The sequence below is a fragment of the Amblyomma americanum genome, chromosome 4 (genome assembly GCF_052857255.1).
Source record: "Amblyomma americanum isolate KBUSLIRL-KWMA chromosome 4, ASM5285725v1, whole genome shotgun sequence".
NCBI classification, from domain to species: Eukaryota; Metazoa; Arthropoda; class Arachnida; order Ixodida; family Ixodidae; genus Amblyomma; species Amblyomma americanum.
Genome location: NC_135500.1, coordinates 170,278,869 through 170,293,215, shown reverse-complemented (window position 1 = coordinate 170,293,215; position 14,347 = coordinate 170,278,869). Strand labels below are relative to the sequence as shown.

General features: G+C 42.5%; 1 protein-coding gene across 4 annotated transcripts in view; it reads left to right on the top strand.

The window, feature by feature from the left end:
- Positions 1–7,730, top strand: part of Rab3-GEF (Rab3 GDP-GTP exchange factor) — an 84,544-nt gene extending 76,814 nt beyond the window's left edge. For all 4 annotated transcript variants that reach the window (XM_077662202.1, XM_077662201.1, XM_077662199.1 and 1 more), the window contains 3 exons: positions 6,213–6,285; positions 6,610–6,656; positions 7,417–7,730. In XM_077662202.1, coding sequence (XP_077518328.1) covers positions 6,213–6,285; positions 6,610–6,656; positions 7,417–7,494 — 198 coding nt within the window. In that variant the 3' untranslated portion in view covers positions 7,495–7,730. The remainder of the gene's footprint in view (positions 1–6,212; positions 6,286–6,609; positions 6,657–7,416) is intronic.
- The last annotated feature ends 6,617 nt before the right edge of the window (positions 7,731–14,347 follow it).

Here is a 14,347-nt window from a genome sequence, read left to right as displayed (position 1 = left end):
GTGAGGTGAATCTTGGAATGAGGTCTGTGCATGCGATTTTTTGATACATTTGCCCACCTCCCTCTTTTATTCGCTTTTGATTCCACATTTGTATATCTATATATATATATATATCTTCGTATAACCACCTCTTCTCTTGTGTATATACATATACGTACCTCTCTTTTCCTGCTCAAATTTTTTTTATAAATATCTACACGTACCACATCTCTTCTTCCCCACCCCACAAAGATATCTTTTCGTATGGTCGAAAAGAAAGGAGCAAGCGAAGGGACTTTTGAGATGGTCCTATACTGTGTCTTTTCCACTACTGCTTTTGTCAACATGCTTGTCTTTTTGCCTTCCACATTCAAAAACCATTTCTCTCTCTCTCTCTCTGTTCTATTCATCAGGCAAATGGAAGTGCCCTCTTTCTTCCCAAACTCTTTTTTTACATTTTGTCTTGTCTTCTTTCCTTCTTTCTGCCTGTTTGCACACTTTGTTTCATTTTTCTCACATTCTATTTCTTCCTACGCTTTGACTCTCTCGGAGGTTAAGAACAAAGTGAATAAGTGCTGAGACAGCATGTTGTCGTTCGGCAACTTGAGCAGACTTTTTTGGTATGTTGCTGTCATAGTTTAATTTCAAATTGTAATGCAGTTATAGTTTATTGCTTGTGTACTTGCAAGTAACCCCCTTTTTCTTTCTCCATACTTTCCACTTTGCTTTCATTGCTCCTGATTTATTTTACAATTAGGTTAGGTAGGCATACAGGAACTTAGCAGTTAGTAAACAGAGCTACTAGGCCTATGTGAAACTGTGTTAGAGGATAGTTACTGCGCATAGAGAGAGAGTGGTTTCTCTTTTAATTCTAGTCTCGTGCATTTGCAGCGGGCTTCTGCTGCAGTCTTAAGTGAGCCACAAGCCTGCATACAGAATTGTAGCAGTGTTTGCAGTCACAGCTGTGTGCTCTGTCATTTCTACCAAGCTGGCATTTTTGTTTTTCCGTAGTTATATACCTTTTTTTCATGTATGTACAACCTATGCAGTCTTTCTTCATTCCTGTATATATATATATATATACATATATATATATTTTCCCCCTCCCCTCTCCCTCTTTTCCCCTAACTAATGCCAACCCTGGGGTTCTTTCTTCTATGTCGCTGTGTGTCTCTTGTCCACTCCTCCCACGTGAATGCGGGGAAAAGGACTTTGAGGTACAGACCCAACTCATTTTTTTTCCCTTGTCGCTACTCTTTTGCAGTTAAACATATTAGAGGCCTGGAGGATGCAAAGTGTTAACTTTATACACGTGCCTAAATGTGCTTAAAATGCATTCACTTAAAAATGAGCCTTTTTTCACTTGTGGCTAACTGTCAATTAGTGCGTGCCCTTGCTAAATGCACTCTCACTGTGTAGATGCGAGCAAAGCTTTCTTTTTATTTTTATCAAGCTGAAGAGGGCGGGCTGCTTCTACTATTGTCACCACCATCACTGCTGTCACCACCACCACCACAACAACAACAACAACTGTCACTACAACAGCAGTTACTACTTAGCCGTAGCAATAGTTTTACTAGCATTGTCTTATATAGCTGCTGCACTGTAGTTGCACGCCGTGCTACTGTCTTACACGCAGACAAAAAGCAGAGCGCACTTGATAGAGCTGCGAGTTGGCTGCTAGGTCGGCGCAACTTGATGTTGCGACAGCCTGGCAGCAACACTTGTGCCAACATGAGCAGATGCGCACACGCACACCTACCACCTTCTCTTTCTCTCTCTCTCTCTCTCTGTTTTTTCTGTTCTTCAACATGGTCTCAAAAAGCATGATGGCGTCTATCATATATATATATCTATATTGCTTGGTTCCCGTAGAATTGGAGCAACACCACATGATTTGACGTGACTTTGACCATCTCCAAAAGTTTCTTCTTTTGCTGCTGCTTTCGGTTTGTGGGTGTCACCCCCCATCTTCTGTGCAGTTCTTTGGGTTTCTACTTTGCTTTGTTCTGTTTTTATTTTATTTTTCTTTCAAATCTTTTCTGCTGTACTTCTGTGGTTTCCCCCTCTCGACCAGTTGCCTGCCCCGTCAATCAGCTGTGCTTGTTCTTGCATATGTTGGTTGGTATCGGTGAAGACTTGCACACCACATACACACACTCCTGCCTCAGCTGTTTTTCTTTTGTTTTCTGTCTTCACCCGACTGGTTTCGGTCTTTGTTGCTCCTTGGCTGCTTCGGTTGTCTTCTTGCGGCAGTGGAGTGATGTTCGCGACTGCACAATTTTAGCATGTTTTTGCATGTTTGTTGTCACTGCATGTGCTTGTATAGCTTGCATAGACCTTCCAGGTCCCAGTGCTCCTGTGTCTCCCTCCCTCTCTGCACTCCTTTCCTTAGGCTGCTGAGCTCAGGGAGTGATGAGGCTTAGCTTGAAAGTGAAAAAGTGAGGTACCTATGCAAAGGTTCGAGTGGTACTAACTTGAATGAGGGTGTCCATCCGTTACCAACAAGAAGGCCCTCAAATAGATTGACTGCTGGGCTTTTGCAACTATAAAATGCAAGCTGCCTAAGTGAGCTGTATTTTTATATATTTGACCAAATTTTTTACTGCTGGCTAGAAGCTGCTGCTGTTAGTCTACGGAGTCCCCTTGTCGCCAATCAGAGTCCCTTCATCTCCCCATCTTTTTTTTTTCTCTCTCTGTTTTGTATTTGTTTACTTTAAACAGTAAGCAATGCTGTTGCTTGAGCTTTAAGTTAAACAAAGATCAGACCTTCTGAATTGTCATTAATGAATGCAATACTTGTGTTTTTCGCAGGCCCTGGACATTATCCTAGTGATTAGAATATAAATCAGAATCTTGCAATGCTATTTATCACAGCATCGTGGCAGATGACAGCCCTGAGGTGTTGTCTGGCCAGCCTAATCAGCACAAAAACTGTGCCTTGAAGTCAAATGGTGCTGGTCAAAACTCACAGCGAGGCTGGTCACCTTGTGACAACCTCTTTTCCCGTAAAAAAAAGTGGTTTGCGCCTTCTGTTCTTTTTTTTTTGAGTTTTGAGTGACCTGCTGTTGCGTGCTAGACTGGGTATTGGTAGCACATGTGTATACCACTGATGCACTTTGGTTGTTCTCTATTCCACCCATCCACCTCACTGCACTGGCATGACACATTTCTCACATCATAAGCAGTAGAGCATGGTGTACAGTGTCTGCAAAAATATGAAGAGCCCACTGCGCACGTAACCAGAACCGACAGCCTGTGTGGTACACGTATATATACAGCACGTGCCACATATATCTGGTTCACCTAACCATGTACGCCATATATGTGTACTCTGTTTTTATGTGGACGTATATATGGTGCATATGGCATTCCATGATTATGTTAATCTGTAGAGCTGGAAGAACTGTCTTCCTTAATATCTGAGCTTTGCAGCACTAAGTGGGTTACAGAAGCTTTCCCAAACAGCCCAACTCCGCCTACAGTCAGTCTCACAGTGGGCTCTTTACTTTTGACGAAGGCTGTACCTTGAAACCCTTCCACTGATATGTCCATGTTTAGCCGTAGAGGTTTGTTGCACATTCATTCATTCTTTTTGTTTTTTGCATTTTAATCCCTTTCTAACTTTTTAATGTTTTACTTATATTTAATGTTAATGTGCTACTGTTACACAGGCAGCACATTTATTTACAGCAAAACCTCATTGCAAGAGCCGTGCGTAGGCTGAAATTTCAAATGCAGGGCAGATTGTTTTACTGAGAAAGTTCCAAGTGCTATGGCCATTGTTCTGACTGTAGTACTCAGCATTTTTTTTTTTTGCTTTTTGGCTGCAGTGGTATATGTTTTAGCATTATTGAGAGTGCAGAATTCGATGTCTGCTCATAATATGTGTTAAGCTCACATATTCATGTGTTGCCTGTTAGCTTAATTTTAGAGGCTGCTTATGGCAAATCAGTTTCAACAGTCCTTGTTTTCCTTTTCTGTCCAACATATAAAATTGCTTGTAACAAGCAGAATAATATTTGAAACTTTTTTCAAGTCTATGTTCATTTCTTGGACTAACTGAAGGCTAGTTCACTTCTCATTGACATTCCTTCCTACTGAGGATCAAACCTAGGGTAGGCTGAAATTGTCAGCACTGTAGAAGCAAAAAAAGATTGAGCAGTCAACAGTGTTGCTTTGTATTATTCAAAATTAATCTTTTTCTTGCACACACCAGCTGCTGGAAAATGCTTAGACAGAGCTTAAGGGATGGGCTAAAGTTTACTTAGCTCCTAAGAACAGTTTCCTTCGTATTGATCAATACTGTTTATTTTTAATGTACCAGTAGTTTTTGCAATTCAGGGTAAGTTAGAGTTCACTGGGCATTTTCCCGCATGGCGCCTATGTGCATTCTGCATCAAATTGGTGCTTTAAGTATGGAAGCATACTTCCTTCATTCATATGTATTATTATGAAATGAGCACAAATATTAATAAACATAAGTTTAGTTGCAATAATGCGTTAGGTACTTGGGTAGGTAATTATTGAGAGCTGCCTCAGGTGCTTTGAGCTTCATAGGCTTTCCTCAAGGTGGCTTCTGTACTTTGGCATCATATATGATGGTTTCATGTCTAATTTTCTTCGTACATGAAGTCTCATATATGATGGCTTTGTTGTGCGAAGTGACATCGTACATGAGGTTTTGTTGTATTTTTAGTTTGACCGTTTCACCTCATTGCATCACCTATGTATGCTTCTAAGAGTACAGTGCTCATCAATGTTGTGAAGAATGTTCGAGTGATGCACTGCAGTGTAAAGAAGGTGATACATAGACAACATTTGTGATGTTCGAAGTATGTTACTCGTGTCTACGTGTCCTCGAGGTTCTTTGTGCCCTCTTGGTCTCTGTAGGTCCGTTTGCACATAACTATTGTCATTGGAACCCAGCAGCCACAGCTGTATGTCACTCTGTTTTCTGTGCAGTACATCACTCGACAGTCTCATAAAATTGACGATCTCTGTAGTGGATCTCAACACCAAGCACATTCATTGAGGTTAATGAACACACTACAGTTTCGTTCAGGCAGCCCAAGTGCTTTTCCATACATATGCACAGAAGCACTCATCAGCATCTATATTGAAAGCTCGCACGACACAAGCAACCAAAGTTACAACTCCTGTCTTGCCCAGTTATATTTTTAAAAGGTTATTAAAGCTTTATTAGGTTGCGAAGTGACGGTTACAACATGCTCACACGACACAAGCAACCAAAATTACAACTCCTGTCTTGCCCATTTATATTTTTAAAGGGTTATTAAAGCTCTGTTAGGTTGCAAAATGACGGTTACAACATGCTCACACGACACAAGCAACCAAAATTACAACTCCTGTCTTGCCCATTTATATTTTTAAAGGGCTATTAAAGCTCTGTTAGGTTGCAAAGTGACGGTTACAACATGCTCACACGACACAAGCAACCAAAATTACAACTCCTGTCTTGCCCATTTATATTTTTAAAGGGTTATTAAAGCTCTGTTAGGTTGCAAAGTGACGGTTACAACATGCTCACACGACACAAGCAACCAAAATTACAACTCCTGTCTTGCCCATTTATATTTTTAAAGGGTTATTAAAGCTCTGTTAGGTTGCAAAGTGACGGTTACAACATGCTCACACGACACAAGCAACCAAAATTACAACTCCTGTCTTGCCCATTTATATTTTTAAAGGGTTATTAAAGCTCTGTTAGGTTGCAAAGTGACAGTTACAGCATATCACTGGTGCAAAATTTAATTATGCCAACATGCTTTGTTACAGTTTTTGTGCTTTAGTGGGAGTGTGCATTTTTTTCTCAAGTCTTGCTTTTTATGTACAGGAATTTTGCTCTTATTTCTAGCACTAAGGACGTCAAATACAGTATTGATGGTAATGTAAGCACACCGGGATTCTCAAAACGCTCTGATATTTGCATTGCCATGTTGTTTAAGGAGAAAAAAAAAAGTTTTAAATAAAGCACACATCGGTCCTTAACACATCCCCCCTCTCCTTCTGCGCCGTGGGCTTAAGGTCCGTAGCCTTGTGATGCATTCCATTGGCTTGTTCTGGGGAAAAAAATAAAAGGAGAGAGGTACACAGCTAATGTGTTTGCATAGCTGTTAAGCCATAGTTCCCAAAATTCAGCACTAGACGATTTCTTCTAATTTATGTATGCTGCATGTTTCTGATGTTGGAAAACCTGTTCATTCTTCCAGTTCTTTGTAAGAATAGAAAATATCAAGAGATGCTACACACAGAACAATATCATCTTTGTACTTGAAGAATACAGTAAGTAGCCCACAAAAGTGTGGTGATCTTTCTCAAATTGGAGAGCATTTTATGCCTGTTTTAGCTTGTAGCTTGAGGTATACAGTTTTGAAAGTTCCAGAGTTTGTTCTGTCTGTTTCATTCCGTTAAAAAAAAAAGAGAGCAAATGCTACTATATTAAATTTGCTGTTTTAAAACAATGTTAATGCTATAAACCTAGCAAAGGTCGTTACATTTTTTTATACCTTGAAATGTGAACCTGGAGAAAAACAACAACTGTTAGCATTGCAGTTAGACTGCTGTTTCATGCGTGTTTTGTACTGAATAGCAATACTTTTGTTGCAGACCCAAAGACTCATCGTATTATTGAAAGGAAGTATGAGTCTAAAATGGTGAGTGTCTGATTAAGTACAGAGATTTACTCGAAAACTGGGCAATATTTGTGAATAAACTACTGAAAGTATATGCAGAGTACTAAAGTAAACTGGATATAGAAGAATTCGACTAGTGCAGTTTTGTGAGCCTGAGCGGCAAAATATTAGTTTCAATTAATAATAATGAATGGTGTCTGGTTACTTTATTTGGTATTGTGAGTACAAATTATATATGGGCCCTACAACGGTCATAGTGGCACTGTCCCTGCACTTTGATTGTCCGTCTAGGCAAACATTACAAATAAGCAGTTCTCATGCTTATTGGGTGTTGATTAGTCACGGCTTTTTTTTTTAGCTTTTTTAATAGAAGTATGAAGGCATGCACTGACTGGTTTGAAGCGGTGGTCATCTAGGGGTAGTCCATTCTACTATGACTGAAAAAACATTTGGGGGGGGGGGGGGGGGCAGGCAGGTATTTGCTACCAGTCAAAACTGCTCAGAGCTGTCCACCAGATAGAAGAGCATGAGGCCTGCCAAAAAAGTGTTGTTTCAGGTACTTCACATGGCTTTGACCTGTGCAATTATGAGCACAGCATTGAGGGCAAGTTGGCATCAATTAAAGTAACCTTTTGAGATAATTTGTCACTGATATTATTTGGTGCATTTGAAGTCTTCCTGTGCCTTGTGTGATACAGCATCTTGTTTTCAAGTCAGTGCCTGACTGTCTGCCTTCATTAAAAACCTGGACTTGCTCTTTCTTTTTTTTTTTTCATTTCAGGCAAATGATATATGCTATGCAGTTCTCTGTGTTTTTTCATACGTTGTTTCTGGTGATCCCCGGCCCAGTCATCCGTGAACTCTACGAAGTTGCAAGAAGCAGAGTTCACACTGCTGACAGTGAGGTGTTTATATATATATATATATAAATATATATATACTTAGAAAAAGGACACTGTCACAAGTTACAGATGTGTCATATAATAGTTTCAGGCTTGCCAGAGTCATGATTATGAGTGTTGCATGGTCTGGAGCAGGCTTTAGCTCCTGGCGCTATTGTACTGGAAAAATAAAAGCACATCGATGTTACTCAAACTAGACTCTCTGCATTCATTTTGCTCTTTCTGATAGCATCAAGCTATACATTTGTCATTAAATAGCATATGCACTTATTTAATGGCCGCACTTTTGTTTGTTTTACGCGATAGCATTAAGGACCCTATGTTGCAGAAAAGCAGACAGAAGAGTACGCGAACAATCCCCAGAGGAGATCCCGCCATGGTGGCTCGGTGGTTAGGGCGCTCAGCTACCGAGCCCGAGTTCCCGGGTTGGAACCCTGCAACTGGCCGTGACGGCCGTGTTTCGATAGAGGCGAAACGCAAAAGGCACCCGTGTGCTGTGTGATGTCAGTGCATGTTAAAGATCACCAGGTGGTCGAAGTTATTCTGGAGCTTTTTACTATGGCACCTCTTTCTTCCTTCTTTCACTACCTCCTTTATCCCTTCCCTTTCGGCACGGATCAGGTGTCCACCGAGATGTGAAACAGGTACTGCACCATTTCTTTTCCTGAAAAACTAATTTTATCCCCAGAGGAGTAGGGTGCTTGACTACTGAACCGGAGTTCTCGAGTTCAAACCCAGCCACGGCGGCCACGGTTCGATGGAAGCGAAATGCAAAAGGCACCCACGTGCCAATAACGATGGGGGCAGCGAGGGACTGTCATGACGTGGCACCCTCTGGGGAACGGCGGAAATTTGTCTGCTACTGTTTGAAAGCAAACGCACGTGAGAGACACAGGCGCGGTCCGATTCCAAGAGGCTCAAACTGCGCATACGAGGTGGCAAGTAAGTGCTTGACAGCTGCCGTCATCTGTCATATGCGCCTCTATAGTGAGTTACAACTGAAGAATGCAGCACCTGATGCCCCTCAAAACAGGCACCAGTTCTGGCTCTGCAGCAGATGCTAGGCAGGAAAGGGACAGAGGCCTTTGTCCTCATCAGCCCTAGCGACCCTGCACCATCTTTTCAACTTCCCGTGCCCCCTTAATTAGAGTGCCTCGATGCACTTGGCCTGGTGAGTGGGCACACTGCACCGCACCTTTAACACCTCCGCACCCCTAGTCTGAACAACGAACAACCCACTCACCAGGGCACGTGGAAAAATGCCCTTCCCTTTCTTGCCTAGTCGCTGCGCGCTGTGTGAAAATGGTGGATTGGACATCCAGCAATGAAAAAGGAAGAAAGCCTTGCTGGAAAGGGGGAAAGCGGTGAGAATCTGGTAGCGGCAGATTCATTGAAGCACTGAAGAGACATTGTGCTAGGAAAACTTGCCACCTATACGAAACGACCTCAAGATTACTGGAATCTCGGAAGAACACTGACGTCTTGCTAAGAAGGGAGATGTCGAGGACTTAAAAACTTGCAGACCAACCAGCATACTATCTGTTGTATACAAGGTATTTACTAAGGTATCCGCTAATTGAATTGGATCAACCATAGACTTAAGTCAACCAGAGGACTAGACTGGCGTTCGGAAAGGCTATACTCAACAATAACCAATATTCACGCCAATCTGGTAACGGAAATGCACAGAATATACCTAACCTGTACACCAGGTGTTTTAGGGAAGGCTGCCACTAATTTTTTAAAATGTGGTTTTTGAGGTAAGAAGAAGCTTTTTGCGGCATAGTAATACCAATGTTGGCAGATGTAAAAAAAGAGGCAAATGTTGTTATAACAGGCTACAACCTAAAAAAACAACAGTTGCTAACACTGGGTCATGGTCCATGGCGTACTGTATTACTCCGCTGGCCAATCACAATAGTTAATGAATTTAAGTTTTTAATGTTTCGCTGTGTAAACAAGTCTGGTATCGAAATTCTAGAGCTTGTAATTTTTTTTTTTGATTAGCTTCATTATAGGGTAACAAAAAAACCTTTAGTAATGAACCATCTGTTTGCCGTGGAAGAATTCGGCGGTCCTGAATGTGGGCAGAGCTTCACTGCAGACTTAAGTTGTACCCAACTATAACTACAGTAGGATGCAACTTTAAAAGACAGCAAACAGCAGTTGCTAATACTGGGCCACAATGTACTGTATTCACACGCTAATCATAATAGTAAATGAAGTTAACTTTTTAATGTTTGACTATAATAAACAAGTGATGTTTCAAAATTCTAGACTTTATATTTTTTTCTCGTGATTAACTGTTCGTGAAGGTAAAAAGAAGGGTTTTAACAATGGTCTACTTTTTTGTCATGGAGAAATTCTGCGTGGCAGTCCTGAATATTGGCAGATATTACCGATAGGCGCCCGGTGATTTGAAGCGATTCGTTAGTAACAGCCATATCAGTTCTAAAAAATTTTGAAAGCAGGATTACCCTCACCACTGTGGCAACGCACGCATCAGGAGGCTTAGCCAATGAGGAGATTGCGCAGTTGCACAGCTGTAGCCAATGGGTGGGACTCTTCTCGCTGGGGACAATGTAGGAGCGGACCTGTGTCGCTCGCGCTCCCTCAACTTGGGCATCTCTTCCCTTGCGTTAGCAGCGTCAATCACCCCTACCCTTTACTGATGACGGACGTGTATGGGCGATGCTCCCTAGACCTCAAGTGCTCTGTGGTGAATAGTTGAAAATTTCTAGTAATGAATCGAATATTCTCCTATTCGATTATTCGAGCGAAGTGAATTTCCTTGGTCAAAGACACTGAGATCTATGAAACAATATATTAGGTTCCATGCAGTAATTTTCTGGGCCCATGCTCATGCCCTCGGTGCTGACCCGCCTCATGGTTCGCTCGTCCTTGAGTCAAATGCAGCACTGACGGCATATTGCCCGGCAGGTGTTTCACAGACGAACATACATACTTCTGATCTAGCGAGACGACGTAGGCATACACTGCTCGGAATTATTTCTGCAAAAGTAAGATCACGCCGGCATGGTACCGGTAAAAGTGCTGCACAAGAAACCCGTTCACGCACTGCACATTGTTTCACCTGAGTGGAGTGAGTTCGCTGAACTCATTAGGAGTGGTTTCCCATTCAAAAAAAGCCAATGGGTCCAGTTGAAAAATTTCCAGTTGAAACCAATGGGTCGAAAACCAATTGTGTTTTCGCCACCCATTGGGCTCGACCAATTGAGCCCAATTGGCGCTTCCAATTAGAAATAATGGTCATCCAACCAGACCAAATGGCCCACCAGTTGAACACAATTGGCATACTTATTTGGCTTAAATGGTTTGAACGGGTTAGCAAAAAAAAAGAAATTTAGAGTTGCATTGGAATCAATTGGCCTTTCTTCTATGACTGCTGTGAGACTGCTGCCAACATTTATACAAGGCAACTGAAATTATAACTACATGTAATTATGAAAATCAAGAGAGACCAACAAGCACAAACATATAGTCAAACACTGTATACCAACACAAGTTCTCAACGTATATCCACAGAACACTTTTGCAGTCAATTATATACCCCACCTCACGAGACTGTCTAGCTGGAGACAGTGGCGGGGGAACATTAAGCAAAGTTATCTAATTTAAGAACGCCCGCGGTGATGGTAGAAGTAATGAAAATAATTCAAGAGATTAAGCCGCTAATATCTCTTTTACGAGAACCTAATTAGCCTACTGTTCTGTTTTATAGCCAGCAAAATATATATACAGAATGAAGGACATCACTGACTTACACTTAGATTTTCCAATTGGATCGTCCATTTGGAGCCAACTGGAGCTTCCAGTTGGGAGATCAGCTTCCAGGTGGTTTTCTTGGTTCCAAATGGGAGCCCAATTGGTTTCAAATGGTTCCAGTTGGTGATCCAACTGGGACTGCCGATACAAATTGGAGCTTCACAAACCAGTTGGGTAATCCAGTTGGAAACACAGAACCAATTGGAATGTCCAACTGGGACTAGGGAAACCAAGTGGACTACCCAGTTGGATTCATGAGCCCAACTGGCTGGCCAATTGGGTCCAACTGGTTTCAACTGGAATCAAATGGTATGCCCAACTGGACCCATTGGTTTTTTTGACTGGGTTTGCCGCCAGTGTCAGTGAAGTTAATCATGCGACACTGAGCGAATGACTATGGGCTCCGTGCGCTGGTATGGTGGCGCCAGCAGCGACCACATCGCCAGCGCCGCCTCGTGGCACTCGCCGCGTTTACCGGACGCTCAGTCACGGCCGGTCTCTCGAAGGGAGAGCGCGCGCGACCCCCTCGAGACTGGCCGTGGTGGCCCTTCGCCTTCCTCCATGCCCAATGCGTTAGCGCCAGCCCGGCCGCATAGCAGACGCGCACTGACCGCGATGCCATTCTAAGTCAACGCCTTCTTCTCTGCGGATTTCAACGCATTGAAAGCCTTGACGCCACTACTGTTGCATTTCGTTTTTGGGCTGATCACCGATTCCGAGCAACCATGATTGTGTTGCAGTCCCGACGGCACTGCAATATCTGGCAGCGCAGTTGAGCTTATTGAGATTAATTAAGTACCTTTACAGTTTGAGAAACAAGGCTCTGACCCAAATAATGAAATCAGCTATGTAATTTACATCCACTGTGTCATCGACGATGTGAATGGTCGGCTAGAAATGCGAAAAACGCAAACTTACTACACATAAATATCAGATGATAGTGCTCTACATCCTGCACGATTGACCCTGCTTTACTTTATATATTTCCCTCAGAGGAGCATAGCTCTAAGCATACAAAAAGACGATGGGTTTCTTGGCAAGTATCTTCCACAGTTAGAGCAGTTTCATTTCAGGAATTTCATGAAGGCACCAATTACATGAATTGTTTTGGTCGTATTTCTCTTTTGGTAAATACTTAACTATAGAAAGGCCGCCGCGGTGGCTCGGCGGTTATGGTGCTCAGCTGCTGACCCAAATGACTCGTGTTCGATCCTGGTTGCGGCGGTCGCATTTCGGTGAAGGCAAAATTCTAGAGGCCCGCGTACTGCGCGATGTCAGTGCACGTTAAAAAACTCCAAGTGGTTGCAATTATCTGGAGCCTCCTACTATGGCACCCCTTATAGTCTTCGTTGCATTGGGACGATAAACCTAATTAAAATAAAAAGATTAATTCCCGAAATTAAGTGTTTAGTGATGTTGTGAAATCCAAGAAATATATAGAGAAATTTGAACCACTCTCTATTTTTCTTTTTATTCGTCTAGAACAGGATTTGAGATCTCATAAATGCAACAAATAAAGATACAAAATTTTAAACCACTGAAGGAAATAAAATGATGCAAATAAATACACAAAAGCTTAGGTGAAACAATGTGAAAAACGACATAAGCACTCTCAAAAGTACGACGTCGCTCCCACTGCATACACACACGCACGAAAAAAGAACTAGAAACAAAATTCACACGCTGAACCACAAATGAGCATAACAAACGAAGAATTAAACTTCAGACGCTAGCTCCAAGAACTTCACCGTAGGCCATTTCCTGTGACTGATTGAACGCATTCCTTCACTCTACACAAAGACATAAAGCTGCTCCTACCAATGATGTCACGTTCGAAACACCCCAGTCAATGTAAACCATTTCCCAGTTCACTACCATGAATTTAATTCCACAGTGCACTCATTTCCAGCATACCCTCTGTGCATGAGCGAGCATGCACGATGTCCAAGAAAAGCGTTTAAATATATTCGGTACTTTGACTGCAGTGTTTTTATAGCTGTTATGACATTGAGTAAACACAGCAGTAAGTAGAGCACCCATAATTATCCAAATTTGTTCTCGCCTTCGGACGAAACACCTCACCGCTCGCCTCGCTCACTGCAAACTGAACCAGAGAGCTGTGTTGGCTGCGTCCGCCTTTCGCCACCGCTGTTAACCAGGTGGCGCCACTCGCGCACGCCAAACTGCAGCGCACGGAGCCCATAAACGTGTGTCATTCGTAGAAAAGACTAAATTTGGTCGTGTGACAGGAGTATTACGCTCTCACCAAAACTCAGGAGCTTCCGTAATTAAATTTTTATTGCATTGAAGTGTAATCTACGAATTAGTCGCTGCAAAGACAATTTTTAAGTCTTCATATGATAAAGATGCACAATGCACTGTATAGTGCCTAGAGTATACAGCGTGTTTCACCTAAGGCTTTGCACAATTTTAACAATTGGCTTTTTGTGTTAGAAGAATGCTTTTTTTCGGAATAGCATTTTCAGCAGCATAGTACATCAGAATACAGCAAATATGTGCAAACTAGCAGGCTGGTTAACTAATATTGAATAGCTAACTTTTAACAATTACTGTTAGGCTCCTTATAGAGGGGCGTGTAGCCCACCGTAATTAATATCCATATATCAGTTTTTATAATTACGAATATATATATCCTTGGGGGCACCAGATGGGGCACCACCACTGCGTACGCGCTGATTGGTCCCGACGCGGCAGGCACGCACGCAACTGACGGAAACGGGGCGTCATCTGGCGCCTTCAAGGCGTTCCGCGCACGCGCAGTGAGGCCTGGCGGAAGTGTATCACGGCAACGGATCGCAGATCGCGCTATGCTATATCTAGTAACTCTAGCCAGCGGTTTCTCAGCGGTGCGCACATCTGCCGTGTCGAAACCAATCAGCGCTTGCGCACTGGTGGAGCGGTACGCGCTACGCTGAATTGTGTCTACTTACTACTAAAACAATACGGCATGGATATTTCCGCATAATAATTGCACTGTATGAGCGCTGTCTATGCATACATAAC